This window comes from Mobula hypostoma, chromosome 11 (genome assembly GCF_963921235.1).
Source record: "Mobula hypostoma chromosome 11, sMobHyp1.1, whole genome shotgun sequence".
Classification (NCBI taxonomy): domain Eukaryota; kingdom Metazoa; phylum Chordata; class Chondrichthyes; order Myliobatiformes; family Myliobatidae; genus Mobula; species Mobula hypostoma.
In genome coordinates, this window is record NC_086107.1 from 79,354,840 (window position 1) to 79,373,679 (window position 18,840).

General features: G+C 45.0%; 1 protein-coding gene across 1 annotated transcript in view; it reads left to right on the top strand.

The window, feature by feature from the left end:
* The first annotated feature begins 17,059 nt into the window (after window positions 1–17,059).
* The window catches only part of LOC134353855 (brain-specific angiogenesis inhibitor 1-associated protein 2-like protein 2), a 187,872-nt gene continuing 186,091 nt past the window's right edge, over window positions 17,060–18,840 (top strand). Inside the window, exon 1 of the mRNA XM_063062328.1 lies at window positions 17,060–17,296. Coding sequence (XP_062918398.1) covers window positions 17,249–17,296 — 48 coding nt within the window. The 5' untranslated portion in view covers window positions 17,060–17,248. The remainder of the gene's footprint in view (window positions 17,297–18,840) is intronic.

Below are 18,840 nucleotides of genomic sequence, written 5' to 3' on the forward strand. Positions count from 1 at the left end.
TCAGCAGGCAGGCAGCATCTTTGGAAAAGAGTACAGTTGTTTCGGGCTGAAACCCTTCGGCAGGACTGGAGAAAAAAAGCTGAGAAGTAGATGTAAAACGTGGTGGTGGGAAAAGGGAAGAGAAAAACACAAAGTGATAGGTAAAACCTGAAGGGACGGATCAAGTAAAGAGCTGGGGAGTACTTGGTGAAAGAGACAGAGACCATGGAAGAAGAAAAGGTAGAGGAACATCAGAGGGAGGTGATGGGTGGGCAGGGAATGTGAGAGAGGGGAAAGGGGTGGGAAATGGTGAAGGGGGTGGGTGGGGGCATTACTGGAAGTTTGAGAAATCGATGCTCATGCCATCATGCTGGAGGTTACCCAAATGGAATATAAGGTGTTGTTTCTCCAACCTAAGTGTGGCCTCAACATGACAGTGGAGGAAGCCAAGGATGGACATATTGGCAAACAACAGGAATTCTGCAGATGCTGGAAATTCAAGCAACACACATCAAAGTTGCTGGTGAACGCAGCAGGCCAGGCAGCATCTCTAGGAAGAGGTACATTCGACGTTTCGGGCTGAGACCCTTCGTCAGGACTAACGGACATATTGGAATTGGAATGGGAAGTGGAATTAAAATAGGTGGCACTGGGAGATCCTGCTTTTTCTGGTGGATGGAGCATCAGTGCTCAGTGAAGTAGTCTCCAAATCTGCATTGGATCTCACCAATATACAGGAGGCCACACTGGGAGCACCGGACACAGTATATGACTCCAAAGGCCTCACAGGTGAAGTGTTGCCTCACCTGGAAGGACTGTTTAGGGCCCTGAATGGTAGAAAGGGAAGAGGTCTAGGGGCAGGTGTAGCACTTGTTCCGCTTTCAAGGATAAGTACCAAGAGGGAGATCGGAGGGTGGGGGGGTGGGGGGAGGAATGTAGGGAGCAATCCTTGCAGAACGCAGAAAGTGGGTTCGGAAAGATGTGCTTGGTGGTGGGATCCCGTTGGAGATGGTGGAAGTTTCAGAGAATTAAGTGCTGAATGCGGAGGCTGGTGGGGTGGTAGATGAGGACAATGAGAACCCTGTCCCTGGTAGGATGGTGGGAGGGTGAGGTAAGAGCAGATGTGCATGAAATGAAAGAGATGCGGCTGAGGGCAGTGTTAATGATGGAGGAAAGGAAGCCCCTTTCTTTGAAAAAGGAGGACATCTCCTTTGTCTTCCTTTTTCCTTTTTTCTCTTGTTTCTCTCTCCATCCCCCACCTTTTAAATCTACTCCTCAGCTTTTATTCTTGAATCTGCTGAAGGGTTTTGGCCTGAAAAGTTGGCTGTACTCTTTTCCATAGATGCTGCCTGGCCTGCTGAGTTCCTCCAGCATTTTGTGTGTGTTGCTTGTAAATTGTTGTAAACATTTTTATTTGGAGTATCAGAGGGTGGATTGTTTTGGAATTTGCATTGCAGTCTAGGCCATAGAAGCTACATTCATTTTGATAACAAATTGCACATAAACTATACTAGCGTTACAGAGCAAAATGCCTACATTGCCAATTTCCTGAAAAATGCAATGTGTGAGCCTATTGTAAACAACTTCGTTTTATGTATTCTAAGGTCTTGGTGACTATACATGCATTTGCATGATAGTGCCAGTTAAGTCTGAAAAGTCATATTCACTGGCTTCATAGAGATTGCACACAATACATGAGAATGATTCAAAAGGGAAAACTATAACATTTCTATTTTGCTCAAAAATACAATATGGTAACTTATTATAAACAAAATCCTATGGTGTGGTGTGTTTTGGAACCAGTTATTTCCATGTGCATAGAAGTTAAGATCAGTTTTTATAACAAATTGCACATAAGCTACATTAGCCAGCACTGTTCCTTGGGTCCAAATCCATCCTAGTCTACAACGAACTGCCAAGCACCCTGAACTGTTTGTGGATCCAGAATTCCTTTTATGTTGAAGACCTGTTCCCCATCATCACACCTGGGTGTGGCAGGACTGATGGAGGTGGTGTTAAAGGACTGGTGTTTGCAGGTTTTAATTTGGAAATGTGGAAAGCGGGATAGATCTTGAGGGTCTTTGGGAGCTGCTTTGAAGGGACCAATGAACCTGGATGCCACTTTCCTAGACTCCCCACCCAGAGAGGCAAATCCTTGAGTTGACAGCCAGATATGTTGTCCAGGCTGCAAAACTTGTCCTGCCTTCTCTTGCAGTTAACCTTTATTTCAGCTTTCCAAATAGAGGCCAACAAAATCTCTCTTGCCCTAGTCCATTTTCCCTTGCCCTAGTCCATTTTCCCTTGCAACGTTGGATGAGATCTTCAGCCACCGGAAACCTAACTTTGGCCTCCTGCTCAGGGAAGAGTGGCAGATAACACCCAAACTGGCAGTCAGACGGGGACATCCCATGCATAGAATGCTGTAGTGTGTTGTGGGCAACCTCTGTCCATATCAAATGATTGCACCACTCATCTGTTTTTTCTGAGATGAGCCATCTCAGGTTTTGTTCCATATACCAGTTCACCCACTCTGTCTAGCTGTTGGACAGTGGGTGAAATCCAGAGAAAAAACTCTCTGTTGCCCCAATGAGTGTACAGAACACACTCCAAAAACGTGATGCAAATTGAAAACTGCAATCTGATACACTCTGTGGATCCTGAAGATCTGGTACGGGTTTTCTAAGGCAATGAATTTGCAGGCCTTTGAGAAACGATCTGTGATTACCACGATGCCAGTCTTCCCCTTGGAAGACGGAAGACCCTTGACAAAGTCCATGCAGATTTGCGCCCATGTTATGTCCAGAACTGGTAGGGAGTGAATGAGCCCCAGAGGTTGAGTGCGGGCACCTTGTTCTGGGTGCATGCTCGCAAGCTTGCATAAGTTGTTGGACCTCCATTCCAGGCCACCAGAATCTTCTCTTGATGAACATGAGGGTCCTAGCAATCCTGGGTGAGTGGTCATTTTTGATGCATGTCCCCATTGAAATACCTGAGACCTGACAGAACTCAGGATGAAAAGTGGACCTGGAGGGCCATAATTGGGAATCTCCCCTTGCGCCAGGAGGGAGATCAGTGGGGAGGGAAGAATGGACAAGGGAGTCATGTAGGCAGTGATCCCTGTGGAAAGCAGAAGTGGTGGGGAGGAAAAGATGTGCTTGATGGTGGGATTCCATTGGAGATGGCAGAGGTTTTTGAGAATTATATGTTGGACACAGAGGCTGGTAGGTGAGGACAAGAGGAAACCTATCCCATAGGGTGGCGGGAGGATGTGGTAAGAGCAAATGTGTGAAATGGAAGAGATATGGTTGAGGGCAGGGTTGATGATGGAGGAAGGGAAGCCCCTTTCTTTGAAAAAGGAGGACATCTCCTCTGTTCTAGAATGAGAAGCCTCATTCTGAAAGCAAATGTGACAGAGATGGAGGAATTGAGAAATTTACAAGTAGGGTGGGATGAGGTGTAGTCTAGTTAGCTGTTGGAGTCCGTGGATAAGCTGTCTCCAGGGATAGAGACAGAGAGATTGAGAAAGGGAATGGAGGTGTCATACATGGACCAGGTGAATTTGAGGGCAGGGTGGAAGTTGGAGGCAAAGTGGATGAAGTCGAGTTCAGCACGTGTGCAGGAAGCAGCACCACTATAGTCATCAAAGTAGCTTAGGAAAAGTGCCGGACAGTCACCAGTGTAGGCTTGGAACATAGACTGTTCCATGTAGCCAACAAGTAGGCAGGCATAGCTGGGACCCATGCAAGTACCCATGGTTACCATTTTTGTTTGAAGGAAATGGGAAAAGCTGAAGGAGTAATTATTGAGAGAGAGATCAAGTTCCGCTAGGTGGAGGAGAGTAGTGGTGAAGGGGAACTCTTGAGGTCTGGGGTTAAGAAAAAAAATGGAAAGCTTTAAGGCCTTCTGGTGGGGGATCCATTTTCCATCCCCTTTTCCCTCTCTCACATTATCTCACCAATCAAATTCCCAACTCTTTACTTCATCCGGCCTTCTCCAGGTTTCACCTATCACTTGGTGGTTCTCCCTCCCCTCCCCCCACCTTTTAAATCTACTTCTCTGCTTTTTTTCTCCAGTCCTGCTGAAGGGTTTCAGCCCAAAACGTGGACTGTACTTTTTTCCATCGTTGCTGCCTGGCCTGCTGAGTTCCTCCAGCATTTTGTTTGTGTTGCTTGGATTTCCAGCCATCTGCAGATTTTCTCCTGTTCATGGTTTGACCTCTTGTAATACCCACCATTGCCACATGGCAGCAAGGCTACTCCACCCATCGAAGAACAAATTGAAATTATTCCTTAATCTGAGGACTGTAATTCTGACCAACAAACAAAATAAATCTCTCATCTTTAATGTGGAGACATCTTTGAACATAACCAAGTCATTGAAACATTTCCACTTTCTTTCCATATGCAGACAAAGTATGGTGTTCGTACACTTAGCAAGCAAGCAGGAGGTCCAAGATACAAGCTCTGTTGTATCTGCAGTGGTTTTGGTTTCTGGGTAGATGTGGTGATCCAGGAGAAGGCAGAGAAGCTGAACACAATTTTGAAAGAGTTTGACTGTACTGATGTATGAGTGTTACAGTGGAGTTAAGAGAATGGAATACGGTGGAGTTACAGAGGCATGGGAGAGGAGTTAGCCAGAATTGATTGAAAAAGAACACTGGCAGGGATGGTGACAGAGCAGCAATGACTGGAATTTCTGGAAACAATTTGGAATCCACAGGATATATACATCCCAAAGAGGAAGAAATGTGGTTGGCACGGTAGTGTACTGGTTAGCACAACACTTTATAGTACAGAAAGCTGGGTTCAATTCCCGCTGCTGCCTGTGAGGAGTTTGTACAATCTACCCATGACCGCATGGATTTCCTTCGGGTGCTCTGGTTTTCTCCCACAGTCCAGAGACATACCAGTTGGTAGGTTAATTGGTCATTGCAAATTGTCCCATGATTAGGCTAGGATTAAATGGGTGATTGCTGGGTGGTACAGCTTGAAGAGCCGGAAGGACCTACTCCGTGCTGAATCTCAAATAAAATAAAAAATAAAGTCTTCAAAGGCAAGATGACACAACCGTGGCCAAGAAAAGAAGTCAAAGCCAACATAAAAGCCAAGGAACAGGCATATAATAGAGTAAAAAAAATAGTGGGAAATTAGAGGATTGGGAAGCTTTCAAAAACCAACAGAAGGCAACTAAACATTATACAGCGGGCAGCATAGTTTGCGGGCTGTCGAGTGAGCTGGGAGCAGAGTGAAGGCTTAAGGGCTTTGGCTCAACGGGCCTAGGCGGAAACAGGCAAGGCGAGGAAGATTTGGTATTCATTTTTTGTTGTTATTTGAGGAAAGGGGCAGTAGGAGTGTGAGGGCAGTTTATTGTTCTCAGTGCCGGATGTGGGAGGGCCTGGAGTCTCCAAGCCTCCCGGACATCCACATCTGTGCCAGGTGCGCCGAGATGCAGCTCCTAAGGGACCGCGTTAGGGAACTGGAGCTGCAGCTCGATGACCTTCGTCTGGTCAGGGAGAGTGAGGAGTTGATAGAGAGGAGTTACAGGCAGGTGGTCACACCGGGGCCACGGGAGGCAGACAAGTGGGTCACGGTTAGGAGGGGGAAGGGGAAGAGTCAGGTAATAGAGAGTACTCCGGTGGCTGTGCCCCTTGACAATAGGTACTCCTGTTTGAGTACTGTTGGGGGGGACAGCTTACCTGGGGGAAGTGACAGTGGCTGTGCCTCCGGCACAGAGTCCAGCCCTGTAGCTCAGAACGGTAGGGGAAGGAAGAGGAGGGCAGTTGTAATAGGGGACTCGATAGTAAGGGGGTCAGATAGACGATTTTGTGGACGCAGTCCAGAGACCCGGATGGTAGTTTGCCTCCCTGGTGCCAGGGTCCGGGATATTTCTGATCGCGTCCAAGATATCCTGAAGTGGGAGGGTGAGGAGCCAGAGATCGTGGTACATAAAGGTGCCAATGACATAGGTAGGAAAGGGGAAGAGGTCCTGAAAGGAGAAAATAGGAAGTTAAGAAGGGAGCTGAGAAAAAGGACTACAAAGGTAGTAATCTCGGGATTACTGCCTGTGCCACGCGACAGTGAGAGTAGGAATGCAATGAGGTGGAGGATAAATGCGTGGCTGAGGGATTGGAGCAGGGGGCAGGGATTCAAGTTTCTGGATCATTGGGACCTCTTTTGGCGCAGGTATGACCTGTACAAAAAGGATGGGTTACACTTGAATCCTAGGGGGACCAATATCCTGGCAGGAAGATTTGCGAGGGCTACTGAGGTGACTTTAAACTAGAATGGTTGGGGGGTGGGAATCAAATTAAAGAGACTAGGAGAGAGGAGGTTAGTTCACAACAGGGAGATGGGAACAAGTGCAGAGAGACAGAGGGGTGTAAAATGAGGGTAGAACCAAAAAGTAGTAAGGTGAAAAGTAAAAGTGGCAGCCCGGCAAATCCAGGGCAAAAATCAAAAAGGACTACTTTTCAACATAATTGTATAAGGGCTAAGAGCGTTGTAAAACCGAGCCTGAAGGCTTTGTGTGTCAATGCAAGGAGCATTCGTAACAGGGTGGATGAATTAAAAGTGCAGATTGTTATTAATGAATATGATATAGTTGGTATCACAGAGACATGGCTCCAGGATGACCAGGGGTGGGAGCTCAACATTCAGGGATATTCAATATTCAGGAGGGATAGACATGAAAGAAAAGGAGGTGGGGTGGCATTGCTGGTTAGAGAGGAGATTAACGCAATAGAAAGGAAGGACATTAGCCGGGAGGATGTGGAATCGATATGGGTAGAGCTGCATAACACTAAGGCAGAAAATGCTGGTGGGAGTTGTGTACAGGCCACTTAACAGTAGTAGTGAGGTTGAGGATGGTATTAAACAGGAAATTAGAAATGCGTGCAATAAAGGAACAGCAGTTATAATGGGTGACTTCAATCTACATATAGATTGGGTGAACCAAATTGGTAAGGGTGCTGAGGAAGAGGATTTCTTGGAATGTATGAGGGATGGTTTTTTGAACCAACATGTCGAAGAACCAACTGGAGAGCAGGCTATTCTAGACTGGGTATTGAGCAATGAGGAAGGGTTAATTAGCAATCTTGTCGTGAGAGGCCCCTTGGGTAAGAGTGACCATAATATGGTGGAATTTTTTATTAAGATGGAGAGTGACATAGTTAATTCAGAAACAAAGGTTCTGAACTTAAAGAAGGGTAACTTTGAAGGTATGAGACGTGAATTAGCTAAGATAGACTGGCAAATGACACTTAAAGGGTTGACGGTGGATATGCAATGGCAAGCATTTAAAAATCGCATGGATGAACTACAACAATTGTTCATCCCAGTTTGGCAAAAGAATAAATCAAGGAAGGCAGTGCACCTGTGACTGACAAGGGAAATTAGGGATAGTATCAATTCCAAAGAAGAAGCATACAAATTAGCCAGAAAAAGTGGCTCACCTGAGGACTGGGAGAAATTCAGAGTCCAGCAGAGGAGGACAAAGGGCTTAATTAGGAAAGGGAAAAAAGATTATGAGAGAAAACTGGCAGGGAACATAAAAACTGACTGTAAAAGCTTTTATAGATATGTGAAAAGAAAAAGATTGGTTAAGGCAAATGTAGGTCCCCTACAGACAGAAACAGTTGAATTGATTATGGGGAGCAAGGACATGGCAGACCAATTGAATAACTACTTTGGTTCTGTCTTCACTGAGGATGACATAAATAATCTTCTGGAAATAGTAGGGGACAGAGGGTCCAGTGAGATGGAGGAACTGAGGGAAATACATGTTCGTTGGGAAGTGGTGTTAGGTAAATTGAAGGGATTAAAGGCAGATAAATCCCCAGGGCCAGATGGTCTGCATCCCAGAGTGCTTAAGGAAGTAGCCCAAGAAATAATGGATGCATTAGTGATAATTTTTCAAAACTCTTTAGAGTCTGGACTAGTTTCTGAGAATTGGAGGGTGGCTAATGTAACCCCACTTTTTAAAAAAGGAGGGAGAGAGAAACCGGGGAATTATAGACCGGTTAGCCTGACATCGGTGGTGGGGAAAATGCTAGAGTCAGTTATCAAAGATGTGATAACAGCACATTTGGAATGCGGTGAAATCATCGGACAAAGTCAGCATGGATTTGTGAAAGGAAAATCATGCCTGACGAATCTGATAGAATTTTTTGAGGATGTAACTAGTAGAGTGGATGGGGAGAACTAGTGGATGTGGTATAATTGGATTTTCAAAAGGCTTTTGACAAGGTCCCACACAGGAGATTAGTGTGCAAACTTAGAGCACACGGTATTGGGGGTAAGATATTGATGTGGATAGAGAATTGGTTAGCAGACAGGAAGCAAAGAGTGGGAATAAACGGGACCTTTTCAGAATGGCAGGCAGTGACTACTGGGGTACTGCAAGGCTCAAGGCTGGGACCCCAGTTGTTTACAATATATATTAATGACTTAGATGAGGGAATTAAATGCAGCATCTCCAAGATTGCGGATGACATGAAGCTGGGTGGCAGTGTTAGCTGTGAGGAGGATGCTAAGAGGATGCAGGGTGACTTGGATAGGTTAGGTGAATGGGCAAATTCATGGCAGATGCAATTTAATGTGGATAAATGTGAGGTTATCCACTTTGGTGGCAAAATCAGGAAAACAGATTATTATCTGAATGGTGACCGATTAGGAAAAGGGGAGGTGCAGCGAGACCTGGCTGTCATTATACACCTGTCATTGAAAGTGGGCATGCAGGTACAGCAGGCGGTGAAAAAGGCGAATGGTATGCTGGCACTCATAGCAAGAGGATTCGAGTACAGGAGCAGGGAGGTACTACTGCAGTTGTACAAGGCCTTGGTGAGACCACACCTGAAGTATTGTGTGCAGTTTTGGTCCCCGAATCTGAGGAAAGACATCCTTGCCATAGAGGGAGTACAAAGAAGATTCACCAGATTGATTCCTGGGATGGCAGGACTTTCATATGATGAAAAACTGGATCGACTAGGCTTATACTCATTGGAATTTAGAAGATTGAAGGGGGATCTTATTGAAACATATAAAATCCTAAAGGGATTGGACAGACTAGATGCAGGAAGATTGTTCCCGATGTTGGGGAAGTCCAGAACAAGGGGTCACAGTTTGAGGATAAAGAGGAAGCCTTTTAGGACTGAGATTAGGAAAAACTTCTTCGCACAGAGAGTGGTGAATCTGTGGAATTCTCTGCCACAGGAAACAGTTGAGGCCAGTTCACTGGCTATATTTAAGAGGGAGTTAGATGTGGCCTTTGTGGCTACGGGGATCAGGGGGTATGGCGGGGGAAGGCTGGCACAGGGTTCTGAGTTGGAGGATCAGCCATGATCATACTGAATGGCGGTGCAGGTTCGAAGGGCCAAATAGCCTACTCCACCTATTTTCTCTGTTTCTATGTTTCTAAGAAGGTAAATATGGAATAGGAAAGTAAGCTAGCCAATAATATTAAAGTGGATACCAAAAGTTTCTTCAGATAAAGTGTAAATGTGAGGCAAGAGTGGATATTGGACCACTGGAAAACAATACTGGAGAGGTAGTAATGGAGGACAAGGAAATGGCGGATGAACTGAATAAGTGTTTTGTGTCCGTCTTCACTGTGGAAATCACTAGCAGTATGGTGGAAGTTCCAAGTGTCAGGGGGTCATGAAGTGTGTGAAGTTACCATTACTAAGGAGAATGTTCCAGGGAAACTGGAAGTTCTGAAGGTAGATAAGTCACCTGGACCAGATGATGTATACCCCAGAATTCTGAAAGGGGTGGCTGAAAAGATTGTGGAAGCATTAGTAATGATCTTTAAAGAATTACTAGATTCTGAAATGGTTCCAGATAACTGGAAAATTGCGAATGTCACTCTACTCTTCAAGAAGAGAGAGAGGCAGAAGAAAGGAAGTTAGTCTGACCTCTGTGGTTGGGAAAATGTTGGAGTCCATTATTAAGCCTGAGGTCTTCGGGTACCTGGAGGCACATGTAACATAGACTGTAGTCAGCATGGTTTCCTTGAGGGAAAATCTTGCCTAACAAATCTGTTGGAATTCTTTGAAGAAATAACAAGCAGGATAGACAAAGGAGAATCGGTTGATGGGTTGATGTACTTGGATTTTCAGAATGCCTTTCACAAGGTGCCACGCATTGAGGTTGCTTAATAAGTTAGAGCTCATGGTATTACAGGGAAGATTCTAGCATGGATAAAGCAGTGACTGATGGGTAGGAGGCAAAGTATGGGAATAAAGGGAGCCTTTTCTGGTTGGCTACTGGTGACTAGTGGTGTTCTACAGGGGTCTGTGTTGGGATCGATTATTTTTACATTATATGTCAATGATTTATATGATGGAATTGATTGCTTTGTTGCAAAGTTTGCAGATGATACGCGGAGGGGCAGGTAGTTTTGTGGAAGAGAGACTACAGAAGGACAGATTAGGAGAATGGGTAAAGAAATGGCAGATGGAATACAGTGTTGGAAGTGTATGGTCATACACTTTAGTAGAAGAAAGGGTTGACAATTTTCTAAGTGGAGAGAAAATACAAAAATCTGAGGTGCAGATGGAATTGGGAGTCCTTGTGCAGTATTCCCTAAAGGTTAATTTGCAGTTTGTGTCTGGTGAGGAAAGCAAATTCAATATTAGCATTCATTTGAAGAGGACTAGAATACAAAAGCAAGGATGTAATGTTGAGACTTTATAAAGTTCTAGTGAGGCCTCACTTGGAGTAGTGTGAGCAGTTTTGGGCTCCTTATCTTACAAAGGATGTTCTGAAACTGAAGAGGGTTCAAAGGAGGTTCATGAAAATGAATCCAGGATTGAATGGCTTGTCATATGAAGAGTTTTTGATAGCCCTGGGCCTGTGGATAGAGAATTGGTTGGCAGATAGGAAGCAAAGAGTGGGAATAAACGGGACCTTTTCAGAATGGCAGGCAGTGACTAGTGGGGTACCGCAAGGCTCAGTGCTGGGACCCCAGTTGTTTACAATATGTATTAATGACTTGGATGAGGGAATTAAATGCAGCATCTCCAAGTTTGCGGATGACACGAAGCTGGGCGGCAGTGTTAGCTGTGAGAAGGATGCTAAGAGGATGCAGGGTGACTTGGATAGGTTAGGTGAGTGGGCAAATTCATGGCAGATGCAATTTAATGTGGATAAATGTGAAGTTATCCACTTTAGTGGCAAAAACAGGAAAACAGATTATTATCTGAATAGTGGCCGATTAGGAAAAGGGGAGGTGCAACGAGACCTGGCTGTCATTATACACCAGTCATTGAAAGTGGGAATGCAGGTACAGCAGGCGGTGAAAAAGGCGAATGGTATGCTGGCATTTATAGCAAGAGGATTCGAGTACAGGAGCAGGGAGGTACTACTGCAGTTGTACAAGGCCTTGGTGAGACCACACCTGAAGTATTGTGTGCAGTTTTGGTCCCCTAATCTGAGGAAAGACATCCTTGCCATGGAGGGAGTACAAAGAAGGTTCACCAGATTGATTCCTGGGATGGCAGGACTTTCATATGATGAAAGACCGGATGAACTGGGCTTATACTCGTTGGAATTTAGAAGATTGAGGGGGGATCTGATTGAAACGTTTAAAATCCTAAAGGGATTGGACAGGCTAGATGTGGGGAGATTGTTCCCAATGTTGGGGAATTCGAGAACGAGGGGTCACAGTTTGAGGATAAAGGGGAAGCCTTTTAGGACCGAGATTAGGAAAAACTTCTTCACACAGAGAGTGGTGAATCTGTGGAATTCTGTGCCACAGGAAACAGTTGAGGCCAGTTCATTGGCTATATTTAAGAGGGAGTTAGATATGGCCCTTGTGGCTAAAGGGATCAGGGGATATGGTGGGAAGGCTGGTGCAGGGTTCTGAGTTGGATGATCAGCCATGATCATACCAAATGGCGGTGCAGGCTTGAAGGGCTAAATGGCCTACTTCTGCACCTATTTTCTATGTTTCTATGTATTCACTGGAATTCTGAAGAATGAGGGGGTTACCTCATTGAAACCTATGAAATGGTGAAAGGCCTTGATAGAGTGGGTGTGGTGAAGATGATTCCTTTGGTGGAAGAGTGTGAGACCAGAGGACACAGACTCAAAATAGAAAGGCGTCCTTTTAAAACAGAGTTATGAAGTAATTACTTTAGGCACTGAATGGTAAATCCGTGGAATTCTTTGCCACAGGCAGCTGTGGTGGCCAAGGCAGGAGAGAGAGGCTGAGAGGAAAATTGGATCAGCCATGATGAAATGGTGGAGCGGACTCAATGGGCCAAATAGCCTAATTCAGCTCCTATATTTATAGTCTTATGGTGCTGAAATGGAAATTGCGCAGCACAGACAGGTGGCAGCAGCTGCTCACCCAATTCCCTCACCAACAACCATGATTCATAGTGAATGAATCCAGAGTCTCTCTGGTGAGAAATAATTTTGCTTTCCTCAGGAGTGGGAAAGGGCGTGTGAGGATAATCCCAGGCTCGCTAATCCCAAATCACTTCATTTCACTATTGAGATGGGCTCTGGATAAGATGCCCTCTAAACAGTTTATAAAGAGCAAAAAATGAAGTAAGTGGGATTGAAGAGGAAAGAATGACACAGACGGTTACCCTGCTTGATTATTTATTTATTCTCAGTTAAATTATTAGAGACCTGCAACAGGTACTTGGCTTTTCCATTAGATTTCCACCCAATCTTCCCACTTCCTGTCTCCCTGCTCTCATTCATTATACAAGGTGAATACTTTTGCAACACACACAAAATGCTGAAGGAACTCAGCAGGCCAGGCAGCATCGATGGAAAAGAATAAACAGTCAAAGTTTCGGACTGAGACCCTTCATCAGGACTGTAGAAAAGAGATGAGAAGTTGGAGTAAGAGTGTGGGGGAAGGGGATGAAGAAGTACAAGGTAATAGGTGATAAGTGAAACTGGGAGAGTTACCCTTGCAAGTGGAACAAGTGCCACACCTGCCCCTACACCTCCTCCCTCACTACCATTCGGAGCCCCAAGTAGTCCTTCCAGGTGAGGCGACATGTCACCTGTGAGTCTGTTGGGGTTTTAGACTGTGTCCGGTGCTCCTAGTGTGGCCTCCTGTATATTGGTGAGACCTTACATAGATTGGGAGACCACTTTGCTGAGCACCTATCAGTCTGCTAGAAAAAGTGGGATCTACCAATGGTCACCCATTTCAATTCCACTTTCCATTCCCATTCCAACATGTCAGTCCATGGCACATACAGGTTGAGGGAACAACACCTTATATTCCATCTGAGCAGCCTCCAGATCGATGCCATGAACATCAATTTCCTGAACTTCTGGTTATTGCCTCCACTTTCACTATTTCTCTCTCTCACCATATCTTCTCACCTGCCCAACACCTCCCTCTGGTACTCCTCCTCCTTCCCTTTCTTCCATGGTTCTGTCTTCTGTCTTCTATCAGATTCCCCCTTCTCCAGCCCTTTATTTCTTTCATCAGTGTCCCAACTCTTTACTTCACCCAACCCCCTCCCCCAGTTTCACTATCACCAACCACCTTGTACTTTTTCCTCCCCTCTTCCCACCTTCTTTGACCTCATCTCTTTTTTCCAGGCCTGATAGAAGGTCTTGGCTTGAAATGTTGACTGTTTACTCTTTTCCATAGACACTGCCTGGCCTGCTGAGTGCCACCAGCATTTTGTGTGTGTTACTTTGATTTCCAGCATCTGCAGATTTTCTCTTGAAGGTGAGGATGTTGTCCGTGTAAGGTTGACCATCATTCCTTAGTGGCAAAAGGAGGGCTTGTTGTTATTGGATTGTGCTTTAAATTCCAAATATCTCGAACGTTCAGTGTTCAAAATTAATTTTCCTCGACTTGTTGTGCTCCAAGTACACTTCATTCATCATCTCCCTGCTGTATGGTGCAGTTCTGAAATCAAATCAGCCAATATCACTAACTAAGGCCATTTGATTCGTCATATCAGTGCTGACACCTTCAGATTGGTGACCCAGGCCTCAAGCTCTTAAACTCTCTCCCTGTATCTCTCTACCCTCCTCACTACTTATTGCTAGAAAGACAAAGAATTTGCTTCTGATATCTCTGATTATGCATCATGTAAAAGTGAGAAATTGTGTTGTTGAAGGAGGAACAGCAATGACTATTCTCTAGAGCTCTGGGACCTCACCTGTGGCCAATGAGGACATAAAGATCTTTGCCGAGCCCCACTGGTCTGTTCTCTAGACTCTCTCTAATACCTAAGATGGGCTCCAGGCTCTTAATGTTCTTCAGGAGTTCTAACACCTCATCAGCATGACCCTCCCCGATCTCACTGTCCTCTACATCCTCCTCCTTGCAGAATTACAATGCACAATACTTGTTGAATTCATTATCCTAACTTTGCCCAAGGTATCCTTTTGTTTGTTGGTGTACATAAAAATCATGGATTCACTTTCTACTCACCAAGGACATCTCATGGCCCCGTTTAACCCTCCAGATTCCCTGATACAAGCCCATGGTATTATAGGAACGATGCCACCTTGGTTAGCTGGCAGGAGGCAAAGAGTGAGAATAAAGGAAGCCTTTTCTAGTTGGCTGCCGGTGACTAATGGTGTTTCATAGAGGTCAGTGTTGAGACCACTTCTTTTCATGTTATATGCCTATTATCTCGATGGTGGAATTGATGGCTTTGTAGCCAAGTTTGCAGACAAAAAAGGATTGGTGGAGGGCCAGGTGATATTGAGGATGGAAGGAGTCTGCAGAAGGACGTGATCAGATTAGGAGGATGGACAATGAAGTAGCAGATGGAATACAATGTAAGGGAGTTTATGATTATGAACTTTGGCAGAAGGAATAAAGGTGTAGACTATATTCTAAATGTGGACCAAATTCAGAAATCAGGTGCAAAGGTATGTGGGAGTACAGGTTAACTAGCAGTTTTCAGTCTTGGTGGTAATGAAGGGAAATGCAATATTAGCTTTCATTTTGAGGGGATTAGAGTATAAAAGCAAGGATGTAATGCAGAGGCTTTAAAAGGTATTGGTTAGACTGCACCTGGGAATCATTTAATGGCTCTGGGCTTCTACTCACTGGAGTTTAGAAGGATGAGGAGAGGATCTCATTGAAGTCTATTGAAAGGCCTAAATTGGGTGGATGTGGAGAGGATGTTTCCTATAGTGGGGGATTCTAGGACAGAGGGCACAGCCTCAGAATAGAGGGAAGTTAACTTAGAATGGAGATAAACTGGAAATGTTTTAGCCAGAGGGTGGTGAATCTGTGGAATTAATTGCCACAGGTGTCTGTGGAGGCCAAGTCATTGGGTATATTTAATGCAGAGTTTGATATGTTTCTGATTAGTAAAGGCGTCAAAGTTTATGGGGAGAAGGCAGGAAAATGAGCTTGAGAGGGATATTAATTGAATCATGCTGGAATGCTAGATCAGACTCGATGGACAGACTGGCCTAATTCTGCTCTGATGTTTCCTGGTCTATAGTCCTCACTTCCTTTATATTTCTCAAAAGCCATGCTCAGCTTCACATTCTGATGTCTAACATCATCTTCATTTCCCTTTTAACTAACGTTAAAGCTTCTCCTAATGGCCAAAGTTCCTGAAATTTGCCATGTTGTCTCTCTTACTGACTGTCGGAAAATGCTGGAAATTTTTTGGAGCTTTGAGCAGTGGCCAATTGGAGAGATCAGAAGCTTGAGAAGATGCAATCCACTCAGGCATCTCTGATTGAGTATTAAAGGCAGTGGCTCATGGCAGTTTTTTGTTTTGGAGCTTGGAGCAGTGGCAGCTGGAGCTTGAGAGGACATAATCCACTCAGGTATCACTGATCAAGTATTAATGGCAATGACTTGCGGCATTTTTTTGGACTTTTAGCAGCAGCCGGTTGGCGTTTGGGATTGATTAGCAAGAACCAATCAAAACAAGCAGAGCAGCCAGTATCAAATGGCCAGCACTGGAGTGGACAGTGTCAATGTGGAGATTGTAGGCTTTAGCTCTCTGAGGCCTCAGTCAGAGAAGGCAAACAAACGATTTAGGTTGAATTTATTTTGCCCCCTTTTTCCAGTTTAAGATGGTGCTGGTGACCTTCAGCGACTTCTAGCTAGTGGCTAATGGAACAAGGAAAGCAACTAAATACCTAGTTAACCATACTTTTTCTGGCAAATGATCATCGTGAGTAATAGTTTGTAATTTCCCTTTGGACTTGGAGGTAATTTGATGTGGCATTCCCAAGGCACGGTGAGGTTGTAGGCCCCGTTACCGAGAGTGTGGAAGAGCATGAAAGGTTGGGCACAGGCCAAATTGAAACCAAGGGGTCCAGGCTCCAGAGTGCTTTGATGCTACAGAACACGATGTTTGGACAGAGATTTACAGGCTGAATCAAAGGGCAAGGATTGGCGTTTCCAAGTGGCAGAACTGTTGTTTGGACGGAGATTTAAGCACCGGGCCACATTGAAAAGGTCAGAGTGTTGAGGCCGGAGGCAAGGTGAGAGCCGGTTCAGGTTGTTGCTTCATGATGTTTATTCAGCTCTGCACTGAACTATGGGACTTAAGTTCAGAAACACTATTTGCTGTTACAGTTACTGTTTGCATGATGGTTTTTCATTGTATCATTTGGTGTTTCACGGTCTTTTTTAATGGGTTATTTTATACTTTTATTCTTTATGGCTTTTTATGAGCATGATGTGGTTTTTATTCTCTGCACATTGAGTATTAGACAGCCTTCTTCTCACACACACACACACACACACACACACACACACGCACGTGCGCGTGTTCCTTTTTGAACGCAAGCAACAGGAATTCTGCAGATGCTGGAAATTCAAGCAACACACATCAAAGTTGCTAGTGAACGCAGCAGGCCGGGCAGCATCTCTAGGAAGAGGTACAGTCGACGTTTCAGGCCGAGACCCTTCGTCAGGACTAACTGAAGGAAGAGTTAGTAAGAGACTACTAACTCTTCCTTCAGTTAGTCCTGACAAAGGGTCTCGGCCTGAATCGTCTGCTGTACCTCTTCCTAGAGATGCTGCCCGGCCTTCTGCGTTCACCAGCAACTTTGATGTGTGTTGCTTCCTTTTTGAATGTCTGTTTTTTGGCTGCCATTTTGTTCAGTTTTATGTGTGGGAGGAGCGATTTGGAGGGGGGGGCATGTCGATATGGCTGATCTGTTTTGTTTGTTTTTTGTGTGGGAGGAGGGATGTGGGGGTTGATGTGCCTAGTCCATTTTTGTTCTTTTTTTTTGGTGGGGAGGTGAAATTTGGGAGTTGATGATCGTGCCTTTTTATTTTCTTGGTTTCACTGCACCAGATGGCATCCCAGGGTGAATACTCAGGATGTGCGCAGCACAATTGGCAGGTGTGTTTACAGATATTTTTAATCTCTCCCTCTCCCAGTGTAGAGTGCACTTCTGCTTCAAATTATCCACTATTGTCCCTGTACCAAAAAAAGACCCAGGTGTCATGCCTGAATGACTGATGTCCTGTTGCACTCGCCTCAATAATAAGCAAATGCTTTGAGAGGCTGGTCAAGGATCACATCTACAGCTTGCTACCACCCCAAATGGACCCCCTATGATTCGCCTACCAATGCAACCGATCGACAGATGATTCAATAGCCACTGCTCTACACACTGTCCTTGCACACCTGGAGAAGAGGGATGCTATGGGAGAATGCTGTTCTTGGAACACAGTTCAGCATTCGACACCATAATTCCATCCAGACTCGACAGGAAGCTCAGAGACCTCGGCCTTGATCCTGCCTTGTGCAGCTGGATCTTGGACTTCCTGTCAGATCGCCGGCAGGTGGTAAGAGTGAACTCCCTCACCTCTACCCCTCTGACCCTTAACACAGGAGCCCCTCAGAGCTGTGTACTAAGTCCCCTCCTTTATCCCTGTATACCCATGACTGTGTTGCCACCCACAGCTCTAATCTCCCAATTAAATTTGCTGACGACACTACATTGGTTGACCTAATCTCAAACAATAACGAGGTGGCCTACAGGGAAGTCATCTCTCTGACACAGTGGTGTCAAGAAAACAACCTCTCCCTCAATGTCGCAAAAGCAAAGGAGCCGATTGTGGTTTACAGGAGGAATGGAGACAGGCTAATCCTTATTGACATCAATGGATCTGGGGTTGAGTGGGTAAACAGCTTTAAGTTCCTCGGCATCCACATCACTGAGGACCTCATGTGGTCTGTACACCAGCTGTTTGGTGAAAAAGGCACAACAGCACTTCTTTCACCTCAGACGGTTGAGGAAGTTTGGTATGGGCCCCCAAATCCTATGAACTTTCTACAGGGGCTTAGTTGAGAGCATCCTGACTGGCTGCATCACTGCCTGGTATGGGAACTGTATCTCCCTTAATCGCAGGATTCTGCAGAGAGTGGTGCGGACAGCCCAGTGCATCTGTAGTTGTGAATTTCCCATGATTCAGGACATTTACAGAGACAGGTGTGGAAAAAAAGGCCCAAAGGATCATTGGGGACCCGAGTCACCCCAACCACAATCTATTCCAGCTGCTACCATCCGGGAAACGGTACTGCAGCATAGAAGCCAGGACCAACAGGCTCCAGGACAGCTTCTTCCACCAGGCCATCAGACTGATTAAATCATGCTGATTCAGTGCATTTCTATGTTACATTGACTGTTCTAGTTATTACAAATTACTATGATTGCATACTTAGACTGAGACGTAACATAAGGATTTTTACTTATGTATATGAAGGATGTAAGAAATAAAGTCAATTCAATTTAAAATTCAAATTCAATTCAATGGCTATCTGGGGAATTGAAGGATTTCAGAGTTGTATACTTTGATAATAAAATGAACCTTTGAAATAGAAGTAGTGCAAGAACAGAAATAAAACAACAGTTTGTGGTTGGGGTGACTCAGGTCCCC